The sequence below is a fragment of the Recurvomyces mirabilis genome (assembly GCF_035927965.1).
Source record: "Recurvomyces mirabilis strain CCFEE 5264 chromosome Unknown scaffold_12, whole genome shotgun sequence".
NCBI lineage: Eukaryota > Fungi > Ascomycota > Dothideomycetes > Mycosphaerellales > Teratosphaeriaceae > Recurvomyces > Recurvomyces mirabilis.
In genome coordinates, this window is record NW_027041946.1 from 123,020 (window position 1) to 148,798 (window position 25,779).

At 53.2% G+C, this 25,779-nt stretch overlaps 11 protein-coding genes across 11 annotated transcripts; 3 read left to right on the forward strand and 8 right to left on the reverse strand.

Moving 5' to 3' along the window:
* Positions 1-123: 123 nt before the first annotated feature.
* Positions 124-1,672, reverse strand: LTS14_005062 (uncharacterized protein; the record flags this gene model as incomplete). Its single annotated transcript, XM_064837761.1, is given in 2 exon segments — positions 124-1,221; positions 1,235-1,672. The coding sequence occupies 2 exon segments, from the start codon at positions 1,670-1,672 to the stop codon at positions 124-126; spliced, it is 1,536 nt and encodes a 511-aa protein (XP_064694465.1).
* Positions 1,673-2,136: 464 nt separating this feature from the next.
* On the forward strand, positions 2,137-3,267 carry LTS14_005063 (uncharacterized protein; the record flags this gene model as incomplete). Its single annotated transcript, XM_064837762.1, has 2 exons — positions 2,137-2,234; positions 2,292-3,267. The coding sequence occupies 2 exons, from the start codon at positions 2,137-2,139 to the stop codon at positions 3,265-3,267; spliced, it is 1,074 nt and encodes a 357-aa protein (XP_064694466.1).
* A 286-nt stretch (positions 3,268-3,553) lies between these two features.
* LTS14_005064 (uncharacterized protein) lies at positions 3,554-4,189 on the reverse strand (the record flags this gene model as incomplete). Its single annotated transcript, XM_064837763.1, has 1 exon — positions 3,554-4,189. The coding sequence occupies one exon, from the start codon at positions 4,187-4,189 to the stop codon at positions 3,554-3,556; it is 636 nt and encodes a 211-aa protein (XP_064694467.1).
* Positions 4,190-4,453: 264 nt separating this feature from the next.
* LTS14_005065 (uncharacterized protein) lies at positions 4,454-5,383 on the reverse strand (the record flags this gene model as incomplete). Its single annotated transcript, XM_064837764.1, has 1 exon — positions 4,454-5,383. The coding sequence occupies one exon, from the start codon at positions 5,381-5,383 to the stop codon at positions 4,454-4,456; it is 930 nt and encodes a 309-aa protein (XP_064694468.1).
* Positions 5,384-5,950: 567 nt separating this feature from the next.
* On the forward strand, positions 5,951-9,154 carry TEF3 (translational elongation factor EF-1 alpha; the record flags this gene model as incomplete). The annotated part of the gene is made up of 1 exon (XM_064837765.1): positions 5,951-9,154. The coding sequence occupies one exon, from the start codon at positions 5,951-5,953 to the stop codon at positions 9,152-9,154; it is 3,204 nt and encodes a 1,067-aa protein (XP_064694469.1).
* A 271-nt stretch (positions 9,155-9,425) lies between these two features.
* LTS14_005067 (uncharacterized protein) lies at positions 9,426-10,024 on the reverse strand (the record flags this gene model as incomplete). The annotated part of the gene is made up of 2 exons (XM_064837766.1): positions 9,426-9,712; positions 9,778-10,024. The coding sequence occupies 2 exons, from the start codon at positions 10,022-10,024 to the stop codon at positions 9,426-9,428; spliced, it is 534 nt and encodes a 177-aa protein (XP_064694470.1).
* Positions 10,025-10,206: 182 nt separating this feature from the next.
* On the forward strand, positions 10,207-13,557 carry PMS1 (ATP-binding mismatch repair protein; the record flags this gene model as incomplete). Its single annotated transcript, XM_064837767.1, has 1 exon — positions 10,207-13,557. One exon carries the CDS (start codon positions 10,207-10,209, stop codon positions 13,555-13,557), a length of 3,351 nt encoding a protein of 1,116 aa, XP_064694471.1.
* Positions 13,558-13,685: 128 nt separating this feature from the next.
* Positions 13,686-14,720, reverse strand: LTS14_005069 (uncharacterized protein; the record flags this gene model as incomplete). The annotated part of the gene is made up of 3 exons (XM_064837768.1): positions 13,686-14,255; positions 14,307-14,557; positions 14,609-14,720. The coding sequence occupies 3 exons, from the start codon at positions 14,718-14,720 to the stop codon at positions 13,686-13,688; spliced, it is 933 nt and encodes a 310-aa protein (XP_064694472.1).
* A 1,447-nt stretch (positions 14,721-16,167) lies between these two features.
* On the reverse strand, positions 16,168-18,936 carry LTS14_005070 (uncharacterized protein; the record flags this gene model as incomplete). The annotated part of the gene is made up of 4 exons (XM_064837769.1): positions 16,168-16,806; positions 16,952-18,486; positions 18,617-18,797; positions 18,925-18,936. The coding sequence occupies 4 exons, from the start codon at positions 18,934-18,936 to the stop codon at positions 16,168-16,170; spliced, it is 2,367 nt and encodes a 788-aa protein (XP_064694473.1).
* A 3,306-nt stretch (positions 18,937-22,242) lies between these two features.
* Positions 22,243-24,059, reverse strand: LTS14_005071 (uncharacterized protein; the record flags this gene model as incomplete). Its single annotated transcript, XM_064837770.1, has 2 exons — positions 22,243-23,535; positions 23,799-24,059. The coding sequence occupies 2 exons, from the start codon at positions 24,057-24,059 to the stop codon at positions 22,243-22,245; spliced, it is 1,554 nt and encodes a 517-aa protein (XP_064694474.1).
* A 772-nt stretch (positions 24,060-24,831) lies between these two features.
* Positions 24,832-25,668, reverse strand: LTS14_005072 (uncharacterized protein; the record flags this gene model as incomplete). Its single annotated transcript, XM_064837771.1, has 1 exon — positions 24,832-25,668. One exon carries the CDS (start codon positions 25,666-25,668, stop codon positions 24,832-24,834), a length of 837 nt encoding a protein of 278 aa, XP_064694475.1.
* Between the last annotated feature and the right edge of the window lie 111 nt (positions 25,669-25,779).

A 25,779-nucleotide genomic window follows, 5' to 3' on the forward strand; every position in this document is an offset into this window, starting at 1 on the left:
TGATCGGTGAATAACTGATATCATTCATGAGCTGCATGTACCTGCCACAAGTGCTCAACCACCATCCACTATTTGCATGTCGTATGATGTGTGACAAATGCTCGAGTTTTGCAGTCGCGATGATCAAGACAATGATGATATCTCCCACTGATCCTCCTTGTCTATCAGCACATCTCCCATCAATCCCTCCACCGAAGCCGGACTAACAAGCCGTTGGCGATCCGCCGACACAACCTCCAAGAACTCACCACCAAAACCGTAAACATGATTACCTTCACCCACAGGCACAGGCGTCACCCCAATATTCCCACCTTCCATATAGAAGAAGTACCGCCATTTGCAGACATTGGCCACTTTGTGCACATTGCCCAAAATGTACAACCATTCCATTGATACCGGCTCTAGAAGATCACGCATTTGTGTTCCAGCCATCATGAGTCGGAGCTCGAAGTAGATTAGTTCTTGGAGGGCTGTGGGGACTGGTGTCTTGTCGCCTTCGTCGTCTGACGTGGGATTCCAGGGCAAGAAGAATTGAGATTCCCACATTTTCCACCGCGGATCTTCTGCGGTCAAGGTCATGAGGGCGTGATGCCAGACTCGGAGGAAGGAGGAGAGCCAGGCTAGCATCTCGGCGTCTGGAAGCATCTGTTGGATCTGTACGTGCAGGGAAGCGGTGACGTCTAGATCTGGGACAGATGGAATGGAGGCGATTGTTGTGGCTTCTAATATTGTGTCGAGGTAGATGCCGCCGAGATGCAGTACACGACCGTCGTTGGAGAAGGAATGTGGAGGTCTTTGTGAGGCGAGTCGGGACATGGTTTCTGGAGATAGGCAGGTGAGGCCGAGAAGCGGGTTTCCGATCGAGGCGTAGGCACGGCAGGAGAAGTCTGGACACCAGCTTGAACGGGTGTCGTCGTTTGCATCGGCATAGTGCAGCCAGGTCCAGGGCTCGGCCCACCAGCGTAGCAGCATCGTCAGGTCGGGCGAGGAAGTGCATAATCGTGTCAGGCTTGTGGAGTACAGCGTGGTAGCTGAGAGATCATAGTCCACGTGTATCTCTGCCCGTACAGTGCTCGGCACAAGACTCAGTAAACCATAAATGTAGTCTCGTGGGTCAGTGGCCAGCCGACTACGCATGCTGTCGAGGAGAAACATGCCGCTTTGACCCGGTCGGTACTGTGTGAGATTCATGGTCAGACTCATCTTGGCCATCTGCTTCGCCTAGCCAGATCACCAAACCAGTCGCCTCACGATAGATGTCGCCCATCCGCCGAACTTGCCTAGATTTGTCGGCATTGTCGTTCTGATCGATGCAGAGAGCATCGACCCAAAGGCCTTTCCCATTCTCGCCCGGCTCGCAAGTGTCGGATATGGCAAGTAGAGCATTTAGTAGATTCCTTCGCACTGGGACCGTCAAGCCGTTGACCTGAATTGTCTGCCTGGCAGCATCCGTGGCCCAGCAGTATGATAATGCGTAGAAACCATGTGTCGCGGCGGCCTGTTGGATGACGACTGGTCTGAGCGAGCAGCGAACCTCTCCATCTCCATCAACGGATTCGAGGTACAGTAGACGCGAGTCGTGGTCGCCTTCCAATGGACTGTACGCGTATCGTGGAGCTTTCAGACATGACTCTTTCACCGAAGTAGCCATGTGGTGAGGTGTATCCGCCATTGTAACGGCAAAAGGAGACACTTAGCTCTGAGAACGTCTGCCACCATCTTACCTATGGGACTCGCTTGCACCGACTGTGCCAAGTGAATGGACAGTGCACGCAGTAGCAACTATGCTACCCATGTTAGTAGCTCGCGAGCCCATCAAGCTCGTAAGCCTCTCGCCACTTGGCATACTCGTCGACAGACCCATTTGACGAGCCTATGCATCATAGTGGGACTGTGGACATATCGACCAGTCAATTAAGTGTCCTATATAGTCAAGAAGATGTCTTTGGTGTTGAGAAGGACTGAACGTCAGGTCGAACGCGAGATGATCGCGCTAGCTCTGCGAGCCTTGACCTTCCGGTGGCTCAAGCTTTGCTCCAAGGCATCACCGTTCACTTGATGGTTAACGAATGCTCCGATTACCGCTACTGATTGTTCTTCTGTGCTGCGGGTTCGTGATAGCAAGATATCGTCACGATGCGTCTGCTTGAGCTGCCTGCCATCCTGAGCCTGCTTGCACTTGTTACCGCATTACCTGCAAATGTACCGTCCAAACCACTACCATTGCTCATCTGGTATGCCCTCACCTCGTAGTGCCTAGCTTACCCTATACTCTCTGACGAAAGGCATAGGCACGGTCTAGGCGACAAATACGATGCCGAAGGTTTGAAGACCGTCGGCATCCTAGCCAAGAAAGTGCATCCAGGCACCTATATCTACTACATCCACCTCGATGAGGACGGCAACAGCGATCGAACAGCGACCTTCTTTGGGAACCTCACGGAACAAGTCGAGCAAGTCTGCGTAGACATCAAGCAAGATCCACGTCTACTCGCACCGCAGATGCAAGATGGTCTAAGAGTAGATGCATTGGGCTTCAGCCAAGGAGGACAATTCCTACGAGGATTGCTTGAACGATGCGATGGATTGAGTGTGAGGAGCTTGATAACTTTCGGCAGTCAACACAACGGCATAAACGAGTTCCAGACCTGCGGAAACTTCGACCTCGTTTGTAAAGGTGCCACCGCATTGGTTAAGGGCAATGCGTGGACAGACTACGTTCAAAGCCATGTAGTGCCCGCGCAGTACTACCGAACCCTTAACACGACGACTCTCCATGCTACGGACGACTACTTGAACCATAGCAACTTCCTCGCCGACATCAACAACGAGCGCGAGCACAAGAACAAGCGATACGCGGCTAAGATGGCCGACCTGGAGAATTTCGTCATGTATGTCTTTGATGAAGACAAGACCGTCATTCCCAAGGAAAGCGGCTGGTTTGCCGAAGTCAACACCACGGATCCTGATCGCAAGGAAGGGCATGGGATCATCCCGCTACGCGAAAGGAGGATTTACAAGGAGGATTGGCTTGGTCTGAGAAAGCTGGACGAGAAAGGCGGACTAGTGTTTAAGACGACGCCTGGTGCGCATATGTCTTTGAAGCAGAACGTGTTGGCCGACGCTTTTAGGGAGTATTTTGGTGCTGAGACTGCTCAGAGGGCCAACGGTATTGTGAGGCAAGGAGGCGCGCTTGATGATGAGGCTATTGTGTGGGATCAGTATCAAGAATGGAGGGCGCTGGACGAGCCCAAGGTCTTCTTGTAAGGGGTGTTAGATGCTGACGTCTAGGTTGTTCATGATCATGATGTTACGATAAGCGTGTATGTAATCTACGTAAAAGCTTCTGTATTGCTATCTTCAAGCGAAGGACCACGACTCCTATCCAGTGCAGCTGCATTGTGCGAGCGATTACCAACTCCAGCCGGCCTACTTGAGGTTGTAAGATACGATGTTGGTGGTCATCAAGTCGTACTGTTCAAAGAACACATTGTCCTCAAACGTGCTCACGGCGGCCGGTGATCTTCTTCCACCTCGCCTGAACATCATACCACTAATCCTCTATCCCAACCAGCACCACCCATCGAGCCCGTCTTGCCATCAGCCACCGCTTATGGACCGCCGCCAGTGTTTCCAACTCAGCGATGCTGTGACCACGACCACAAGGACCACACTCATACCATGTCTCTGACCTGAAGTGGACGAAAGCATGCCTGCACGTCGAGCACACCTTTGCATTCAGCTTGATCATCGTCTTCCGCTCCTCCACCCTCTGCTGCGGGACATACTCGACCTGATGCGGCGGATGCACAGTCGCTCGATGGAGCTTTCGATCCAGGGGCGCGAGGAAGAACACATTAACGTGCTCCGGCCAGACCTGGCCACAGCCTCGAGCAGGACAGCCGAGATGTTGAGCACCCCTCATCCTGAAGTTATTACGGTGAAGGATCGAGATACAGAGCCAGCAGACATTGGCCAGATGGTCGCGGCAGGAGGGTGGGTAGAGGGCTGGTCGTGGAACGGTGACGGCGTGTCTGACATGCTGGCACATGGGACAAGCGTTGAATCGTTCGAAGGGCAAGTAGTTCTTGATCATGTATAGGCCGCCGTTGCGTAGGAAGGCGGTGACGATTGCAGAGCTGGTGTCGAGATAGAGATCGGTTAGCGTGTTGATCAAGATGCTGGGCATAACTGCGTGGAGAGGTTCGCAATGCGTCATTCAATGTTGTGTAGAGATGGCGGATAGAGTGGTGGGAGCAGAAAAGTTCTGGTGAAATTGTGTTGATGGTTGTGAGCTTGCAGTATGCTATGATGACCAAAATTGCGTGCTCATTGTGATGCTGTCATCAGGGAGACTACACATGCTCCGATTGGCATCAGGGTTGCTCGAGGCTGCCTGCCTTGGGACATTGTAAGCAGGGACATTTCAGGAAACGGCAGTGCAGTTCACTCTCTACTTCCTCGTGGCCAAAAGCAAAGTCACAGGCCACACGCCTTCCACCGTTCGCTGCTCAACCGCCTCCTCCAACTCATGCACGAGTGTCTTCATCTCTGGCGTCGCAAGATCAAACTTTAAGGACGCTAGAGTATCATGCAAACCCTGCAGATTCGTCTTCAACTCCCATCCAGGGCTACTCTGGCTAACGACCAGATCGTGCTCTTTGATAGCACTAACATACTTCCATTCGTTACGCAGGTCCTCGTGAACCATGTAGTCATGCCAGTCCCAGCCTTTTGGCCAATTCATCCTCATGCGCTGCGCACCAGGATGGAAATATTTGTTTGGCAATGGAACAGAGTCGTATGCACTTCCCACTGTCTCCCCGGCCCGCAGCATGAGTTGCCACCCGGATGGATCTCGTGGTAGTTTGAGCGCCATATCAGCAGGTCCTTGATGAATGATTTTCTTCCACAAACTATTTATATATGGGTCGTTCATGGTCGGAACGGCACAGGTGTAGGCTGCAAATGTACCACCAGGTTTGAGCTGATGAGCGACCGCGTCCAGGGCTTTGTCGATCTCTGTCCAGTGAAGCATTGTGCCGCAATGAACCATATCGATACTTTTGAATTCTATGTCGTTGATATTCTCAAGCTTCGCCAGACGGAAGCTGAATTGTTCAGATGCCAATTTCCGTTGCGCTACTGCCATGTTCTCTTCGGGTGGGTCAGAAAGGAGAACATGTCTGAACCTCTTGCTGAGCTGTGTGCTTTGGACGCCGGCACCTGCTCCAGCATCGTGGACAGTGACAAACGAGCCGCCATTACTGGTGTGGTAGTCGTAGATCAGGTTGAAAAAGCTGTCAGGAATTAATGGCCGGCCTTTCAAGTATGTTGCCCAGAACTCGTCATCCTGGCTGTATGGATTGAATGTAACAGACATGATCCGGTGTTTCCTCGTTCAGCCTAGATATCGATATACGGAAGCCGACTTCACCCAGAGGTAAGTGGTCGCTGAATGAGCGGGAAGTATCTCCGTGACTTGGATCTGCTTCATAGCAGGATGAGAGACATCATGTACGAGCGCTCGCTGGCACCTCTTGTACCACGCAGTCTTATGATATGAGCCTAGGGCTGAAGGGCTGAGAAGGATTCAGGAGGCATAATACCAATCCTGCGTATCGTATTTGTACAGACTGCCTGTGAGTATCGGTAGGTGCAAGGTGCCATTGTGACCGTCAGTATACATCTATGAGACACGCACCAGTAGTCGATGCCCTGGCGGCTAAACGACGATGGTTCTGCTCACTGGCTGTTCCGAATATTGTAAGGTATATTTGGTCGAGGCATCGGATTTACTATCGTCCGGCACTAAACCTTATTGCCCTCAGCAAAAAAGGTGAATCCTCGCCCCACCAACGCCACAAAAAAGTTGCATTTTAAAAAGGCTCTCGTTCTCCCCCTCTCCCTCTCACACACACTCCCTCCTCTCCTCCTCAAATCCACAATCATGGCGCCTTCAGCAGACGCTGCGGAGCCGTCCGCCGCTCAGATCAAGAGCGAGAACAAGCAGTCGACAAAGGTGCTCGAGGAGCTCATGAAGAAGTTGTCGGTGAGCAAGCCTGGCGACGATGCGAAGGGCACTTCGCAAGAGATCGCCATCTTCATCAACGGCGACATCGAGGAACATGAGGCACCCACCAAGGCTGTGGAAACCCTCAAGAAAATGCTTGGCAACAAGAAAGATACCAACGCTCGACAAAATGGCTGCGAGGCTATTGCCGCTATTGCGAAGCACGCCGACGTTTCGCCCATCGTACAACCATACCTCGTTCAGCTGCTGCCGACCGTGTTGGCTGCGGTCGGTGACAAGATGGCCAACGTCAAGGTCTCTGCCCAGGACGCCGCCATCTCCATCGTCAAGGCTGTCAACGCCAACTCCGTCAAGTGCCTGGTGCCCCACTTCATCAAGTCGATCCGTGAGGCACAGAAGTGGCCTGAAAAGATGACCGACCTTGAGTGCATTGAGGCTCTCTGCGAGACTTCTTCAGCCCAGACCGCCTACCGAGTGCCCGACCTCATTCCCATCGTCTCCGAGGCCATGTGGGATACCAAGCCCGAGGTCAAGAAGCGAGCCTACTCCACCATGGAGAAGGTCTGCCAGCTCATTTCCAACAGGGATATCGAGCGCTTCATTCCTGAGCTCATCAAGTGTATCGCCAAGCCGGAGAACGTGCCGGAGACCATTCATCTTCTCGGTGCCACCACCTTCGTCACTGATGTGCACGAGCCAACCCTCGCCATCATGGTCCCTCTTCTCGAGCGCGGTCTCAAGGAGCGTGAGACTGCTATCAAGCGTAAGGCCGCTGTCATTGTCGACAACATGTGCAAGCTTGTCGAGGACCCCAACATTGTGGCTTCTTTCTTGCCCAAGCTCATGCCTCAGCTGAACGAGAACCACGACAACTTGGCCGACCCCGAGGCTCGTGAGAAGACCAAGCAGGCACTCGACACCCTTGTTCGTGTCGGTAACGTGCAAAACGGCAAGATCCCAGAAGTCGCTCAAGATGGCGATATTGCCACTGTCAAAGGCAAGCTTGTGGAGATCTTGAACAACAAGCACAAGGAGGCGGTGAGCAAGTTTGACCCAGTACTTGAGCTCATCGCTGGTATTGGTGGTCAACTTGTTGACGAGAAGGAGTTTGAGCCAATCTCGTGGACAACCAACGTGCAGCCGTTCGTCATCGCTATGGTTGGCGAGGCTGACGCACCTGGCATTGTGGACACCCTCCGCAAGCGTGCTACTCCTGGTGAGGGCGAGGCTGAGGCTCTTGAGGCCGACGACGAGGAGGGCGTGGACCTCTGCAATTGCACCTTCAACTTGGCCTATGGTGCGAAGATTCTTCTCAATCAGACCAGTTTGCGCCTCAAGCGTGGTCAGCGTTACGGTCTTCTCGGTGCCAACGGTACCGGTAAGACCACACTCATGCGTGCCATCAACAACGAGCAGGTCGAGGGTTTTCCCAAGCAGTCCGAGGTCAAGACCGCTTTCGTGGAGCACGATTTGGACTCTGCTGATACTGAGATGAACGTCATCGGCTGGACACTCATGAAGCTCAAGCAGGCTAATGTGCCAGACTCCGAGGAGGAGGTCCGTCAGACGCTTAGGGACTTCAACTTCGTGGACGAGCAGCTCAACGGCCCGATCACTGCCCTCTCTGGTGGCTGGAGGATGAAGCTCGCCCTCGCGCGTGCAGTGTTCCAGAAGCCTGACATCCTCCTCCTCGACGAGCCGACCAACCACTTGGACGTGAAGAACGTGAAGTGGCTCGAGGACTACCTTACCACCTCTCCTTGCACATCCATCATCATCTCCCACGACAGCACATTCTTGGACCACGTCATCCAGCACGTCCTTCACATCGAGCGGTTCAAGCTCAGGCGGTACCGTGGCACCCTCAGCGACTTTGTTAAGCGTGTGCCATCTGCCAAGTCCTACTACGAGCTTGGTGCCTCTGAGCTTGAATTCAGATTCCCTGAGCCCGGTTTCCTCGAGGGTGTCAAGACCAAGGCCAAGGCCATCGTCCGCGTCACCAACATGACCTTCCAGTACGAGGGTACCCCTCGACCCCAGATTCAGGACATCACCTTCCAGTGCTCACTCGGCTCCCGTATTGCCGTTATCGGCCCCAACGGTGCTGGTAAATCTACTCTCGTCAACGTGCTTACTGGTGAGCTGATCCCAACCAAGGGTGATGTCTACCAGCACGAGAATATCCGTATTGCCTACATCAAGCAGCACGCCTTCGCCCATATCGATCACCATCTCAACAGCACACCGTCCGAGTACATCCAATGGCGTTTCCAGACTGGCGAGGACCGTGAGACCATGGACCGAGCCAACAAGATTGTCACTGACGAGGATGAGAAGGCCATGGACAAGATCTACAGAATTGAGGGCTCACAGCGTCGTGTCATTGGCGTGCACTCGCGAAGAAAGTTCAAGAACTCCTACGAGTACGAGTGTTCGTTCGCACTTGGTGACAACATTGGCATGAAGAATGAGAAGTGGACACCCATGATGACGGCCGACAACGCCTGGATCCCACGTACCGAGCTCATTCAGTCCCATCAGAAGATGGTGGCTGATGTCGATCAGAAGGAGGCTCTCGCCAGTGGTCAGTTCAGGCCTTTGGTTCGTAAAGAGATCGAACAGCATTGTGGCTTCTTCGGCCTCGATGCTGAGATCGTCTCCCACTCCCGCATGCGTGGTCTTTCTGGTGGCCAGCGTGTCAAGGTCGTGCTCGCCGCCTGCACATGGCAGCGTCCTCATTTGATCGTCCTGGACGAGCCGACCAACTACCTCGATCGTGACTCCCTCGGTGCCCTCTCCAAGGCCCTAAAGGCTTTCGAGGGTGGTGTCATCATCATTACTCACTCTGCCGAATTCACAAAGGATTTGACAGAGGAGGTATGGGCTGTCATGGACGGCCGCATGACTCCTTCCGGCCACAACTGGGTGCAGGGTCAAGGTGCTGGTCCTCGTCTCAAGGGCGATGACGAGGAGGAGGAGAAGTTCGATGCTATGGGCAACAAGATCGAGTCGACCAAGAAGAAGGCTAAGCTTACTTCTGCCGAGTTGAGGAAGAAGAAGAAGGATCGTATGGCCCGCCGCAAGCGTGGTGAGGAGGTTTTCTCGGATGAGGACGATTAGACGTTGTGCGCGGCATAACAGGAAGTGCTATGAGTTGTGATGCGGTTACGCATGGGAATGGCGTTTTCTTGGTGGGACTTTAGCTTGTTTGTGTGCTTTGATCATGATGATTCCCTAATGTCATGATAGACGTAGACTAGCAGATCAAAAAGTGCGAAGGTTTGGTTACGATGAGCATTACCCGAGTTTGAACGGTGTTGTCATGTCGTATCGTTCGAATGTTCATGTACATGCAATGTTGTACAGTGTGCATGTAATGGTGCATCCCACATCAAGGCTTACTCGCCTCACCCCCATTCTTCTCCCAATCCAACCACGACCCTCGATACTCCGCAACATTGCTGTATCCTACCTGTCTCGCCAAGTTGGCAGCCGCACTACTTCTTACACCAGACTTGCAGTAGAATACTACTTCCTGATCTGCTTGCGGCTTGCTGAACCCGAACTTATCCTCAAACTCGTCTGCTGGGAGGAAGATGGCGTCTGGTTGGGATTTTATGGGGAGGTTTTGGGCGCCGGGTATGTAGCCTGCGGCGTATTCTGAGGGTTCGCGGACGTCTTGAAGGAAGCGGAAGATGTTAGTCTTGGGTCTGAAGTGTGGTGTATATGAATGGGGACGTTACCTATGAGTATTCTTTTATCGGACGGCGTCTTGCTGAACTCTTTCATTTGGCCGAAGTCGTAGGTCGTGGCTTGGGGAGGTGCTGAGTGCCATCGTACTGGTGTGAAGGCTGGTCTGAGAGCTCGATTTCCACGTTGCTGTGTGCAGGCCAGGCGCTGGGATGCCGGGCGTGGTGCTGTCTTTCCAAGGCAGATCTGACATGCTGATCGAATGAGTGCTGAAGCAGCGAGGGATCGTGAGACTGCCATCGTCGATGTTGAATCTAACGCGTTTGCTCAGATACACCGGGCATATAAGCTCTTGTATGCATAGATAGAGTTTCGTGATGATGACTAATCACTTTGAAACGCGAGACGCCGCCACTTTACGCGTCTCGAGCACCTCCAATCCTAATGTCTTACAACAAATATGGGCTGAACAACTTAATCACATGGCCACGATTAAGGCCATCGAAGGCCGATCGGTACATCAGATACAGTCTGGACAAGTCATCGTCGACCTCAACTCCGTCGTTAAGGAACTTGTGGAGAACAGCCTGGATGCCGGAGCTACTTCAATCGATGTACGGTTCAAGAACCAGGGTCTCGACAGTGTTGAAGTGCAAGACAATGGCAAGGGCATTGCACCGGACGACTATGAGACTGTCGCGCTGAAGCATCACACCTCCAAGCTATCGAGCTATGAAGATCTGACTTCGCTCGACACTTTCGGCTTTCGCGGCGAGGCATTATCATCGCTGTGTGCTTTGTCCAAATTTCATATCCTTACTGCTCGGCTGGAAGATGGCGCCGCTGGCAAGCGACTTGACTTTGAGGTTTCCGGTAGACTGAAGTCGACCTCGGTGGCGTCTGCACAGAAGGGCACTACTGTCTCGGTAGATGAGATCTTCTACAACCTGCCTGTTCGTCGGAAGGAGCTAGAGAAGAACATCAAGCGCGAGTATGGAAAAGTGCTGAGTCTCCTTCAAGCATATGCCTGCATCAGCGTCGGTGTACGCTTCTCGGTGAGCAATCAGATGGTCAAGGGCAAAAAGATTGTTGTCTTCTCCACAAAGCCCAACACTACAACCAAGGAGAACATCGTCAATGTCTATGGTGCCAAGACATTACTTGCTTTGACAAAGCTCGATCTCCATCTCGGTATGGAGCCGAGTCACGGACCTAGCATACAAGGAGCTCGAAACTGGTCTACACAGGCGACAGACAGGTCAATGGAGGTGCAGGTACAAGGCCACATCTCTCGACCTGTGTTCGGCGAAGGTAGACAGGCTGCAGACCGTCAGATGTTCTTCGTCAACTCGCGGCCGTGCCACCTACCACAAGTCTCGAAGGCGATCAACGAAGTCTACAAGTCCTTCAATGTTAGCCAGTCGCCCTTCATCTTCGCTAACCTTGTTATGGACACGAATTCATACGATGTCAATGTTTCACCTGATAAGCGCACGATCATGTTGCATGATCAGACCGCGCTTCTGGGAAGTCTCAAGACTGGCTTGACTGATCTCTTCGAGCACACTGATCATACAATACCACAATCCACGCTACCAAATCGAAAGCTGCCGGCTTACCAGCCTCTGAATGTCGCCAGGTGTAATACCCCAGGCCAAAGCGTTGCTGATAGCACCACTGCCCCGTCAGAGGCGGAGAGTAGTGACGAAGACATAGATGAAGTTGCGCCGGCAGTAAAGCGTGTCTCGCATAGTGCCAACGCTGCTACCAACGAGACGCAGCCAAACCTCATGCAGGGTTGGCTTGGTCGTGACGCGGAGGAGAGGAAGCCACCACCAGCAAAGAGGAAATCGATCATTGAGGTCTCGAAGGACAAGCAGAATCTGGTTGAGCATATGCGAAAGGAGTTCGATACAGAACTTTCTGCTGAGACGGTTGAAGCATCCTCAGTTGTCGAACCACAGACTTCTGACGTTCCCGAGGATCCTTTATCTGGTGAACAAGAGGCACTATCCGGTCCGAAGCACGTGGAAGACCATGTGCAGATGATCGGGACACCAGCACGAGACACTGTGCCGGATCCTATGAGCACAGCATACGATGATCTCTTCTCACAACGACCACCACATTTGCCAAAGTGTGACACAACACCCGAATCGACTGTCGTGGCAGCGCGAATGAATTCCGACGATCGGATGGGAGAGAAACTGGGGACCGAAGAGCCCATGTCGCCACCGAATGAATCGTCTTCAATTCCCGCCATCAGCACAAGCTCGCGGAAGAATACGCCTGGACCCGTGCAGAACGCATTCGACCGCATGAGACCGATACGAATGCCCTCACAGATTGCCGAGATCACTGTCGGACATACGACTACTACTACAGTGCTTGGAGGCAGTCCTCCGTACAAGAAGAGGCGTGTGTATGCACCCAACAACTCACAGTCCATTGCTAAGTTTGGTGCGAATCCATTGCTAGCCCGTGGACTTCGCAACTTTGCTGCCCCGGGCTCGCAAATGGAAGTAGATAGTAGTGACATGCCCAGTACAGCATTGAGACGAGCCTCCGCAGCCCTGTCCGAGTCTGGATCTGAGGAGGAGGGCGCTGCAAAGGACTCGCTGGAAGGCGAGGACGACAAGGATGTGGCAGATCCTGTTGAGGTCGATCAGCGCGCTTCTGATCCGCTGGATGAGCTACTACCTGCACCAGCCGACGATGACGAATCGGACGAAGACGAATTGGACGAAGACCATGTCGACGAACGCGAGCGGCGGATACAAGAGGATGAGAAAGTGGCGCGCCTGATACAGGAAGCTGAAGATGCTGCAGCTCGACCGAGTGAGGAAAACCTGAAGCGGGCCTCGCAAGTGCTGAAAAATGGTGGCAATCGAAAAGAAGCTACGCTACAGCTGATGCAAACGCTCGATGACTCCTTGGCCGACATAAAGATGCAGATGACCTCTTTGAAGAGTATTGCAGTACCTTGCGAACAGATTGACGCAAGTGCAGGTGCAGAGTATGGTGTAGTCAAGGAGGAGCTCGATGACAATAATGCCGAAAGCAAGCTATCTCTGACTGTGACCAAAGCGGACTTCGAACGCATGACCGTTGTCGGCCAATTCAACCTAGGCTTCGTCCTGGCTATTCGACCTAGCTCTGGTGACGGTACACAAGACGAGCTTTTCATCATCGATCAACATGCGGCAGATGAGAAGTACAATTACGAGCGGCTGCAGCGCACAGTCACTCTGCAAAGCCAGCGGCTCGTTCGTCCTAAGCTGCTTGAGCTCACGGCTGTGGAGGAAGAAATCATACTCAACAACTCAACTGCACTGAAGGCCAATGGCTTCGAGATCGAGACTACTTCTGACCCGACTGACGATGATGATCATCCAGCAGTTCGTCAGCATCGTCTTCTGACCCTACCTCTGAGTGGTACGAAGACCTTCTCGCCTTCCGACCTAGAAGAGCTGTTGCATCTCCTATCAGAAATACCATCGGGCAGCTCCGAGATTCCTCGACCGAGGAAAGTTCAGCGAATGCTTGCTATGCGGGCCTGCCGAAGCAGTATCATGGTCGGCAAAACTTTGACCAAGAAGCAGATGAGCAGAGTCGTGACACATATGGGCGAGATGGACAAGCCGTGGAATTGTCCTCACGGGAGACCGACTATGAGACATTTGGCTGGACTCGGGGCTTGGAACGGGTGGCAGGAAGGTGATGCTGTCGGAAGTGCGGATGAGTGCGATGAGAGTCAGGCCATGCAGGTGCAGGTGGGAAGGAGGACTGACTGGGCTGCGTGGCTGGCGATGCAGAAAAGGCCCAACGACTGAGGTGAGCCTGTGAGTGGTCTGCTTTTGTTCTGCGTGATACCCAGCCAAGCGAAAGCTTCTCGCGCCGTCCTTGGCGTGATCGATACGAATTATATGCCAACATCGTTCGAGCCTCGATGCTTGTATGTTCAGCTTTGAAGCTCGAGCATCCATTTGACTCCCTTGACGAGGGTGTCCCTAAATCTAAGTCCAGCCTTCTCAAGCGGAAACGACCAGAAGTAATGTGGCAATCCCGGCAACACAACTCTTTTCACATCCATCCCGGCATCTATCATCTGCGCCTCGGCCACTGTCCCATCGTCTCTCATGCATTCGATCTCGCAGTTAATGATATACGTCCTCGGCATTCCTTTCAATGCCTCTGGCCCAATTGTCAGTGGGAACCAATTGCGTCTCTCGTCATCCCCCTCATAAGGCGGAGCAAGTCCAAAGCCATGGTAGGACTTCATGCAGTCGTCTGCCGTCACCAGAGGGATGGGGCCAGAGAGCTCAGTCCAAGATCTGTGCAAATGCTTGTACTTCTCTGGACACGCATCAGGGTGAAGGAACATGGGTGCCATGAGTACTAGACCTGCAAGGTCCGAGATTCGGTTTTTGCGTCGAAGCTGGTAGGCTACGGCCAAGACCAAGGCGCCGCCCGCTGAACCGCCCCATAAGTATACGCCGCATGCGCCTAAATCGCTCGTGTTCTGGTGGGCCTAAGGTGAGGATTAGCAGCTGGTCAGGTGTAAGGGAATTGAGCTACGCACGTAGTCGAAAGCTGCAGCCACATCGTCGATTGGAGTTGGGAAGGATGTCGCGGGGACCAAGCGGTATGCTACTGACATGACGATGCAATTGACCTCGCCACAGACGACTCGACAGATGTGATCCTCGGTATCAAGATTGCCGGCGATCCAGCCTCCTCCATGAGCGAAGACTGTAAGTGGCAGCTTCTTCCCGTCGGCGCCAGGAGGGTGGTAGAGACGGACTGTGACATTGTCATTGACGGCCACGTCCTCTTAAGTACTCGTTAGCCAATATCGATGACCATTACTGAAGCAGAGATTACCTGTGCTTATCCCAGGATTAGTAGGCGGTAGCTGTTGTGACATGGCGATCAACATGGCATCGAATGCCTTGACACGCCCTTCTAGGTCTGCGGGCAGGTTAGGCTGACCCATAGCCCGGGCAAACTACAACGTGTCAGTGCCATCTGATGCTACCCTTGCCGCGCTACGCTCCATACTGTCGCCCACTCAAGATCATATTGTATTTGTTTCCGTTGTGAAGCCATGATAATGATCTACTCAAGTCCGCGAAGTGGATCATTGGAGAGAATGATAGCAAGCGACTCTACCTCACAGCAGCATTGTGGTCAATCCTCCGCGTTCAAGCTCAGCTAGGCAGTATGTCAGCTCTACCTGCATATGATGTTCCAGCCCCAGAGCGAAAGAGAGCTTTTGTACTACCTCTTGCCTCAGGCAGCCAGATCTCGAATCTTTCGTCGCAAAATCCCTCCCTTGGTCAAACCAGGATTCATCCGAGATCATATTATGCAAGGCACACCAGTTCACGATCAAGCTTAACACTGTCCAACCCACCGAAACGTCAGGAGACAATGCACATTGTACTGCCGTGCAACTGTTACTCAAGACCCAAGCTCGACTTCGCATGCTCGGCTCATGGTGTGACGAGTTCGCAATAGAGCAAACACCAAAGGGATGAGCGACGCGAACGTCACAATTCATGCAGACTATGCGTCCTTTGGTATCATCTGTATACATTCGGCATCTTCGCATCGTCGCCACACGGATAATTACTCCAACCCTCTGAACCTCAGTCGAAACCCATCGTCCCTCAAGAATGAATAATTACCTCCTCCGCGAATGGCAGCAACAAGCAGGTGAAGTCAGTGTGCGCGTCTAATGAATGCCGTATATCATACAATCGATTCGCATTTCGCTACTCAGTCCAGGAACGCCACGCAAGGAGAAATGCTATGTAAAAGCGACAAGTAAAGCAAATGGGTATCATGCGTTGCGCCTTCCACTCCCGTGGCTGTGTCCGCCGATGTCGTCCTGTGAAGGAAATGTTGGTGTCCCGTTTATGGCCCGTGATGTAACTGTATCGATGCTGTTGATAATAGTGCTGATGCTGAAATTGTGCGAAGCGCGCCAGACGCCGTCATAAATTGATGACGCAAGTCAAAAGCGTCGCGATGGTAGACGGTGTTGTGTATTGACATTATTAGTGATGAAGTAGAACAGTTGCGCAAAAGGCTGCTGAGCCTGTCATCTGACAGTCTTCCGCGGCGATTGGACGCATGACGACGATCACCCGCACTCAATGCCGGGCTCATGCATGTGTCGGGACAGAGAGCACCTCCCAGTGTGTATTGTAACAGTGCTGAAACAAGAGCGAAGCTGAAGAGGTGTAGGAGAAGCTCTCGTAATTGATGGTGTGATGGTGTGCAGCATGCTCGAAGCGGGAAAGCGCGGTCGAATCAAGTCGCGCATGATCAATTCGGACATTGAAGCACTGAAAACCGCCATCGCCACTTGCAAACAATGGTCTAGGTCATCATGGCCAGTCCGATGCACTCAGCTGAAACCAGGGTATTTCCAGAGTTCAAGCTGTCGAGGTCGGCTGACCCTGCTGCTCGTAATCGTGCAAGGGCACAAAGCGGGCTTCTGTGGCCATGGTGGGTTGGGCAGTCAAAGAAGGCAAATGTGAAGTAGCATGTTGCTGCGTAGCATAGTTGTACGCCGGCACAGATCCGGGCATACCAGTCGCAGGCGAGCTACCCATGAAAGAGTTGTAATCCCACGCCGTACGATTCTGCTGTTGCGTCGTAGCGGTCAAAGACATGTCCGCGTAATGCGATACAGGTTGGTGCCAGGATGTCGTTTGACCATGGCCTGCTTGTTGTGTGGCAGCTGCTAATGCGACGGGGCCGGGGGCGGGGACGGGCACGGCAAGGCGCATGTCCGAGCCTTGAGCACCTGACGGCCCGATGCCGAGACCAGCAGCTGATCCAAGAAGGCTCGGTGTGTGTGGCGAGTAGCCTATGTTGCCCATGGTGTGAGCGGGTGCATAGACAGCGGCTGCATGATGGGCGGCGGCCGACGAGCTCGCGCTCGATCTCGGAGAGATACCGTGCGAGTACGAGGTGTCGAAGCCGGCGTCTGAGGCTCTGCTGATGGTAGATGTGTAGCTTGATCCTGCGGGTGTGTGCAGCGCCCCAGCGGTGGAGGAATAGCTCGCGGACTATATCAGGAACGTGTGTGGTCAGCAGGAGCCAATGGAGGGGGTGCATGATGCACATGCATGCATCATGCATGCAGCAGGGATGACTTGCATATTTACCAATGATCTTCTTCAGTGCCGTGGCCAAGATCCTCCACGGGAATACCTTCACGTCTTTCTCGATGTTGCGCGGCTTGGGGCTCGGGAAACCCATGATCAGCTTAAAGAATTCCTCGCTATCTTGCTTTGCTTTCGAAACTGTTGCTGGACGAAAGCCTTCAAGGTTGCGGCGGATGCGGTTCTTCTCCTCGACCGTGAAGCGGACGGCGACGAGTGCTTCGAGGAGCTGGATGGTGTCCACACTAGTCACATAGCACTCATTCTTCTCCTGCCACCAGATGCAGCTCACACAGATACTGTTAGGTGCGCGGGTCTCAGGCGTGACTGGCTCGAAGTTGGCGGTGATCACACTGCCTGTTTGGCTCCGTCGAAATTGTACCAGTCGTCGCTGCACATCCCACTCTTCTTTGCTCCAGTCGTTGACCATATGACCCAGCTCTCCATCGAGCTTGAGTAGTGCCTTTGCGTTCGATGGATAGATAGCGTACGGGTTGAAACTCGCAGTTGAGGTCGCTGGCGTGCTTGGAGATTGAGACAGAGTCGAGGTACGAACAAGCGGTGGGTTACTGACACCACCGGGCGACGGCAGAAGGTGAGCAGAACGTCCGCTAGCCGACAAGCTGGCACCAGAAGGACTGCGAGCCATCTGGACGCTATGCGGGTAAGCCCATGATGGTGTCTGCACAGCGTGTAGTGACGGCGTTGTCTGCGCTGACACCGGTCCATAGTACTGCTGCTGCTGGGAAACGGGCAATGGTGCACTGTATGGGTGATGGTAGTCTGTACTGGCTCGGCGGACCTGTGAGTAGGCGTCTGGGAGACTAGGACGTCGAAAAGCCGATGCTGAGTTGGCAGCAGGGCTGGTGTTCGGGTATGACTGGGTGAGCTGACGAGAAGGTGCAGCGAGCTGAGCATACGATGGCTTCTTGGTAGGTGAACGTCGAGGAGATACTTGTTCCGACAACTTCCGCTTTCTGGTGGTGCTCTGAGGGGAGTCGGCCGGATAGCTGTAAGACGGTGCGGTGAGGTACAAGAAGTCGCCAATCTCGAGTGTCGACTGCTCCCAGTTTACGAGATCACTGTCGAACAGCAGATGCAGTGGAGTCGGCGACGGTGAGTTTGACATCGACAACGACGGAGCGTCCGCTGTGATAGCGTACTGATACATGCCGTCTTGATAGCTGGTCTTGTCGAGTTGGCTCTCGCACCTACGGGTGCCGAACATCAAGAAGGCTCGGATTGGTGGATTGTCGAGGTCGTAGATCGATCGGAAGTGAACAGTGACTCTGGTGCCTTGGTAGCCGGAACGTGGCGTAATGTTGATTATCTCCGGAGCTTGACGCGGAGGCGTGTCGAGATATGCAGGATGTTGTACATACTGCTGATCGTTCTGCGCCTGGTAGATGGGATCATGCGGGCCGCTGTATTGTTGAGCAGATGGCACCAGGGAGAGTGCAGTTGACTGAGGTAGACCGGATGGTACCTGCGCCTGAGTGCCTACATACTGGCTTGTGAAGGTCGGCTGGGCCCCGAAACTGGTGTAGTCTTGCCCGTGTTCGGATCGTGTGGTGGGATTGTATTCTGGATGCGTCACATCAGTCATCTGCCATGTCTGCCTAAGCCTCACATGCACACACCTCAGCCGGGATGCGCCGCGTGTGCCGCGCAATCCTTCTGAGGCATCAAGGCACGTGGTGGGATGTCAACTCACCGTACACATCGTCGTAACCCTGCTGCTTGTTGAACTCCGACATGGAAAGCAGATAGCTTCGAGGGTCGGATTGGGCCGTGGCCCCGTTGTCGGGTGAAGCTCGATAGTTCTCCACGATCGAAGCTGGTATGCCGCAGTCTTCGTCGACGACTACGAAGGTCTTGCTATCTCTTCTCTCGCCCTATTGGCCTTGGTCAGCGTATTCTCAAACGTGGCTGTGTCGTGAGGCAACCACGCCCGGGCGGATGACAGCATCCACGGGTCGACTCGGCGACGAGGCCGTCGTCAATGTTGTAGGTGCGACATACCTGCTGATGCATACAAGCCAGCTTTGCGAGTGATCTGGTCAGTCAGACAGGTTCAAAGTTGCAGAGGCAGTCTGCTGCACTTTGTACGACCCAAGTTCTGGGCTCGATGTTCGATGCTACTGACGTGCAGGCATGCAAGAACTGTTGATCCGTGCGTTGAAGCAGTTATCCGTAAGGCATGCAGCTTTGCGAATTGCGCCTTTGATGCGAGTATCAGAGGCTGCGTCAAGTCCACAATTAGCGATTGCCCGTGGATTGACTGGTCCCCGGAATGTGATTTGGGTAGGTCGCAGTCGTTCGTTTGAGATTACAGGGTCTTCCCGACGGCAGACCAGGTGGTTGGCGTTTCGCTACTGTACGATCCCGCGCAAGTATCAAGCGCTGTGTGGTCGTGCTGAATCTCAAATAAGAACCAAGTCGTCGAAGCAAGACAGATGCCTGTAGATAGATCAGCCGCTGCGCATGCGGAATTGCACTCCCTGAACTGCTGACAGCCTAAGTAACCTACCCGAGAGAACAAAGAAATTTGTGGTCGGCGTAGCGCTAGGGTCACTGTTAGAATGCGCTGTTGATATCGGTGCCGGAGCGGACGCAATACTTGCTTACTTAATGGTACACTGAACGAAAGCGCTGTAGGAAAGGGATGAACAGTTCGCAGCCTGATCCTTGTTCTGTAAAGGTCCTTCCAAGAATGCGGTCTCAGGTTGAGTCGTCCAGTGATCGATGTGCTGTTGCAATTGCCTCGTCGGTACAATGATGGCGCTGATGTCGTTGACCTGGGCGATTACAGATGCCCCTCACCCCGCGTAAAGGCGTATGTCAGTAACGGTGAGGTAGGGTCGTGATCTTCAGTCGTTCCAGCTGTGAGGTCGTGTGGTGGCTATCCAGGTGAGTGGATCGGCGCAAGAATGATGACCAGGAGTCTGAGTCAAGGGCGTAGAGATGTTTCGGTCTTACAATGTCGACAGCACACCTGGATTGCGAGTTCGAGGTTGTAGAACAGCTCAAGCTTTGATGTCACACAAGGGTGTCAGCGAGCATAGTATATAGCGAAGACGGGTGGCCAGCGACGGAAGTATGGTCAACAAAGTGATTCAGAAAGGCAATCAAACGAATGATGAGGACGTTGATCTGTCTCTACAGGCAATATGCAGGAAAGACCTTGAAGAGGGGCAAGCCAGTGGGTAGAACGGTCGCCGAACAGCAACGCGAGAATGGCACGCCAGCCGTTCTTGACAAGGCATACGCCGCATCGCATCTGTGAAGCCGTGGAGTCGATAGGGCCAACTCTGAGAGCGGATCCCAGGTGAGCATTAGCGGCAGTTGAAGATCCTATATTTGGGACGATCCTTGCGTGAAGCATCGTCCGTGATAGAAGCTTAAAAGGTTATCATCACCTACTAGACGGCCTGCCGGTAGCGATGGGGAGGGGGCGTCGCCGTTTCTGCTCTGCGGGTTCGCCATCAACGGCCGGCCGAAGCTGCATACCTTTTCCGAATCAGCTCCTTCAGCTTCAGCGACCAAGCATCGGCCGGACGCGATGGTCTCCGGCAGTGACTGGCGAGCGGCAGCACAAGAGAGGAGCCGGCGGGCAGCCATAGCGATGGCGAGAGGATGCACAGAATTTCTAGGAGCGACTCCCTTGCTCTGCAGACGCGAAGCGATATGCGCATCGCTCAAAATGTGCAGCCGCACCGCGCCATTGGCCCGTGGCGTGAACGGTCATGCTAGCTGCCCGGCCGGGTCACTATACCCGCATAAGTATTAGCTATTAGAGCTATAACACAAATTGAATTGTTTGTCGACGTTTGGACGTTTTTCCCCTGTGCCGCGACGAACAAGGGTTCGCGTTCTCTTCCCCACGACCAAGCTAAGAATAGACCTAGATGGACTTGGTCGTGATGGCGTTGCTGCGCCTCGCCGCCACAATTCCTCAAAACACTCGACAGAAGGCTGTCCTTGGTCGTGGTTCGCTGTTCTTGGTAGCGAAGACGACAAGTAGATTGCCTTTCCGGGTATCTGTCGAGTGGATTTGGCTGCAATGCATCCGTTCTGGGTTACTCGTCCGTCGACGATCGATCTAGCTGCAAGTACATGCTGGGGGATGAGAGTGATCTTCAGGCACCATCTCTCTTGTCTAATTTGCGGCCTCTGACTGGCCGGCATCCTTCACTAGGATCACACCTTGTCGCCGCGCTTCTATGGACTACAGGCCTCTACAGGGCACGTTCAGCCAGGCGACTCATGCAGCATGACATCCCACGCCACTGCAATGGCACCAAGATTGCCACTGTCCTTCAAATCTTTTCCCGACAGCTGCATTGTTGTCAAAGCATGGTAGAACTAATGCACCAGCCACACCCAAATTCTGCCGACCAATATCTTACGCCATGATCAGGTCCACAAGTCATGCAACGACAAAGCTTCCCTCCTACCGTTAGGCTATTGAAGCCACCATCGCTGTGGCCTAAATATAAGAGTCAATGACAGGCAACGTTTTCCGAGGAGCACGGGGCCAGGTATCTTCAAGTGGATGCCTCTAGGAGATATACACTATTCAATTATCTTCTTCATCACTGCAGCGAGATTGTCAATCTCAAGCATCGGCGAGTACAAAGACACGCCGAACACGATCTGCGGATACTGTCTAGCCCTACGGCATCGGGCAAGCCGTGAAGTAGCGGGGCGGACAGCTCGACACTGGACGCGGCGTCAGGACCGGAACTCTATCCACTGGATGACCTGCATGTATATAGGTACGCCGGTGAAGAGCCTCAAACGGCGGTTCTATTTCGCAATCATCTCGCACCGTTATGTGTCACCTGTCGCCATCACGACCCTTGGTTCTTCATAATGACTCCACCAAGCTGCAAGACATCTTCCCAGGAACCAAGTTTGCGAATATGCAGGCCCCTGTTGCATGCGAGACAAGATCTTCACCATGATCCGAGACTTCTCGCATTGCATCGCAGTGCCCTAATGCTCGGCGTATGTCGTCCGAACTACCTCCTGTTCCTCCTCAATTGGCTGACACCCATCATGAAACCCTCTTGTGGAGTACATGCATCTGCAGATCCAGAATATCTCCTAGACTCTACCCCTGCCGTATGATACATGCAAGACGATGGGGGCCAGGCACGCCTGCTTGAGGCCCACATATCGACGGCTAGTCCGTGGCCAGGTAGGAAGTCGGCAACCATACCTCCTCATCGAGAGCTGGTCCGCGGCCAAGTAGGTAGTCGGCAACCATACCCCCTCTTCGCGGACCCCGATATCGAACCAGATGGCCGTTATACAGTGACATACTCCATCGAGAACTCAATCGTAGCCATCCCTTCTCAGTCTCTCCTCCTGTCTCTTCACTTGCTCTTCGATCAGGGATACAGCCTTAACCATGCCTCCGAGCGAGGAGCCTACCAGCCTCGACGCTCGCCCGAAAAGGACGAGTGCGGCTCCCGACAGCTCGTCGACCGTCCTCGTCCGCCTGTAGAAGCTACCTATACGGTCGGCTTCCTGTTCAGACACCACGATTTGTTTCGGAGTCAGGAGTGTTTGAGTCTGTCGCAGTCGCTCTGCGATGAGCTCTGCAGGCTCTGGATCATCAAGACGTGGTGTTTCAACAGCTGAACGATCAGCTGGAAACATTCTGAACATCGTGCGCCTGAAGTCTGCTTCTTTATCAGCTCGACCGCGCTCTCGATTTTCCTCGCTTGCGATATCTCTCTCGAACCAGTCCATGTATTGGTCCAGCTGATGTTCTGCAGCATCGAGGACGTCCTTCTGGGCGTAGTTCATCGCATCTTCGCTAGCCAGGTCCGGCTGCTGTTCATCTCGTGAGGTGTTGGATTGTGCGTTCGTCCACGCAGTCCAGTCCATGCGCAAGGCCGAAACATCGACAGAAGAAGACGGGTATCGATCGATGTCGTCTACTGGAAACAAGAGCTTCGTAGCCACAACCAGCAATGACATGAGTCGAATCTCGGGATACCTCAACATAACATCCCTCGCACCAGCACGATAGTCCACTTCGAAAGCGAAGTCGAGCTTCAGCACGCGGGCAAGCCTCGTGGTAGCTGCATATACTTCTATGGGTAAAGCAAGGTCGCGTGTCCACCGATGCAAGACGAGGACATGGTTGACAGGAGGAAACGCCATACCGAACGCTGTTCGCATGGTCCTTAAGCCTTCGAGCACAGTAGCGTGTAGCTTCTCTGGCTTACCAATCGGTTGTGGATCGAGTAAGTCCTGGTAAGTAGCTGGCAGACGTTCCCTCATGCCCAGCGGAATCTCCTTTGCAGCACGGTGGTACAGCAGCTCGCCATTTTGACACCAATGATGGATATCGCTTAGGGTGACGGGCTCGCGAAGGAGTAGTATGCCGGTATAGCATAACGTCAGCGTATCAAGCACATTTGGCGTGCCCTCGCTAATCTTCCCGTCGCCAGTCTGACTTCTGCCTCGAGTTCGTCTTGAGCTCTCGGTTGCTGAAGTTTCGCCCTCAGATTGCGAGCTGTAGAATTGTGATTGAGTCTCTGTCTCTGTCTCGGACTCGTATGACACTCGATGCTGCAGTTTTTGCAGTCGAAGGGCCCAAAGATCGTGAACTAGCGTCTATACATCGCTCAGCATGATGTGTTAGATGGAGAGGCTGACTTGCATACCTCGAGCTCTTCTGGCAACTTTTTCACGTCAATCAGCCAGCGTAGTTGCTTTCTGAGCACTAATTGAATGCACAGTAGATACTGCTCGAATGCTCGCGGGCCACTGAATCCCGATGCTATCAAACCCGTCAGTCTTCGGCTGTTGATTTAGGCGAGCACAGCTCACGAACCTCGACTTGTATTTGATTCAGCATCAGAGTCTTTCCTTCTTACCTTGGGCCCTTTGATGACCAGCTCGCCAGTATCTGCTGCTATTAATGTGCCTCTCTGCGCCTTGTTAGCATTTACTGTGGGCATACGAAGCCTTGGATCTGAAAAGATTGCGTACGTCAGACTGTTGGTGACCTCGATCACAGTACGTGAAGCCATCTTCTCCCACGTGGAATCGCCGAGAGCCACAGTTGTCCTGCACACAAGGCTCCGGTCGACGTGGCCCACGTGTCGACATTTTCGGACATCAATGACAGCAAGCATCTTCAAAGGTGCTACTGTTTTCTCCGACGTGTCCTTGCTGCGTCTCAAGATTGCTCGTGAATGAACTTGGTGGTTTGCTGCATCGCATCAGAATTTGTAGCGAAATCCTTGCTTTCATACCACGCCCTTGCTAATCGGGTGCGGCACTCCTGTGATCAGGAAAACACCACGAGTATACTTTCGAGTCGACGTTCTGTCAGAATATATCATATGAAATTGTCTATATACAGACAAAGAGTAGTGAGAAGAGGTGGAAGTATTAGGGTAAGGTTTGGGTAAGCAATTCAAGTAACGTCAAGCAACTGGCAAAGCAGTCGGAAAAGCACACTGCAACTAAAGTCGAAATCAGAGTTACACATATACAAGCTATTGACAATGTACACAATCCAAGCTTTCTAGAACTGGACCGTCGTGGTTGATCCGGTCGCAACATCGAGAAGCGAGGATTTGAAAGGCGAGCATCAGCATGATTCCATGGTGCAGAGATCTTCAGCCTGGCCCCGACGGCCAGCATACATGAGTATGACTGGCGTGCCTAGCCGAGAGCACGATTCGCACTGCAGCAAGACTGCCCGACTACGCAGGCAGCCTGGAATACCTTCCCTCTCATCGTTGTTTACTGGAGCAAGGAGTTGATAGCTTGCACTTCCAAGGATGCTGTTTTGCATAGTATGCTCGTGCGAGTGGACCAAGCCATTTGTATAATTTACTGGAGGTGGGTATACTATATTGCTTTATAGACATCATATTGCCATTACATACCCGTCAATCATCACTTCGTCCCCTCGAACTTCGGCGGCGTATCAGTAGGTATAATCTTCGCCTCCTCAGTACCCGAAGGCTTCTCCTCCTTGCCGTCCTCCTTTTGCTTCTTCTCCAGATCGTTCCTATACTCCTCCCACAGCTCACCCACTTCCTTACCACCGCAACATGATTTGAACAACTTCTTCTCATCATACTGTCCCTCCCTCAGACCAGCGTTGATCTTCTTTACTGTTCCCTTCCCGAGCTTCTCCTCCAGATGTTGTAGAAAGTATCCAGTATGCTGATACCCGCCGTCCCAGTCTCCCCCTGCCTCTTTCTTCCAGTGTTCAGCCGACAATCCAGCGTTGAGACGGACGTAGTCTGCCATTCCTTCTATCAGGCCGCCGTTGGCTGTGCCCTCCGCGGCCCATTGGAAGCAGTGCACGAGCTCGTGACATATCACACCCAGTAGCTCATGACGAACATCACCGCGGATCTTCAGCAGATAGTCCAGATTGATGTGGATTTCCTTGTGATCTTGGTCTAGATCTATGCCGGTCGTATAGGCCAAGCCATCGTAGGCTCGGAGGACGAATGTGACGCTTCGAGTTCCTGGTCTTATGCTGTCGTGGTCGTAGAGGAGGTTGAGGACATTCTGGCATTGTTGTTCTAGGTCTTCGCTGCCTTTGATGTTTGAGAGGAAGATGGAAGAGCCATCGTGGCTCAAATCCTGGAGATGTAATCGTAGCGTTGGAGTCGGGAATTCGTGTTTCCGGATGGGGAGAGTTGTCGTCTGCTGCGGAGCGTCCGATGGCAGAGAGATGGCGGGCATAGCTGTCTGGAAGTATGTTGGGATGGCAGGCATGGGAGCCAGTGGTTTATGTATGTATCTCAGCTATTGATATGTGCCTTGCATAATAACACCCGAGCCAAGATGTCGCGCGATGGACACGGATCCCTGTCAATCTGCTATCGA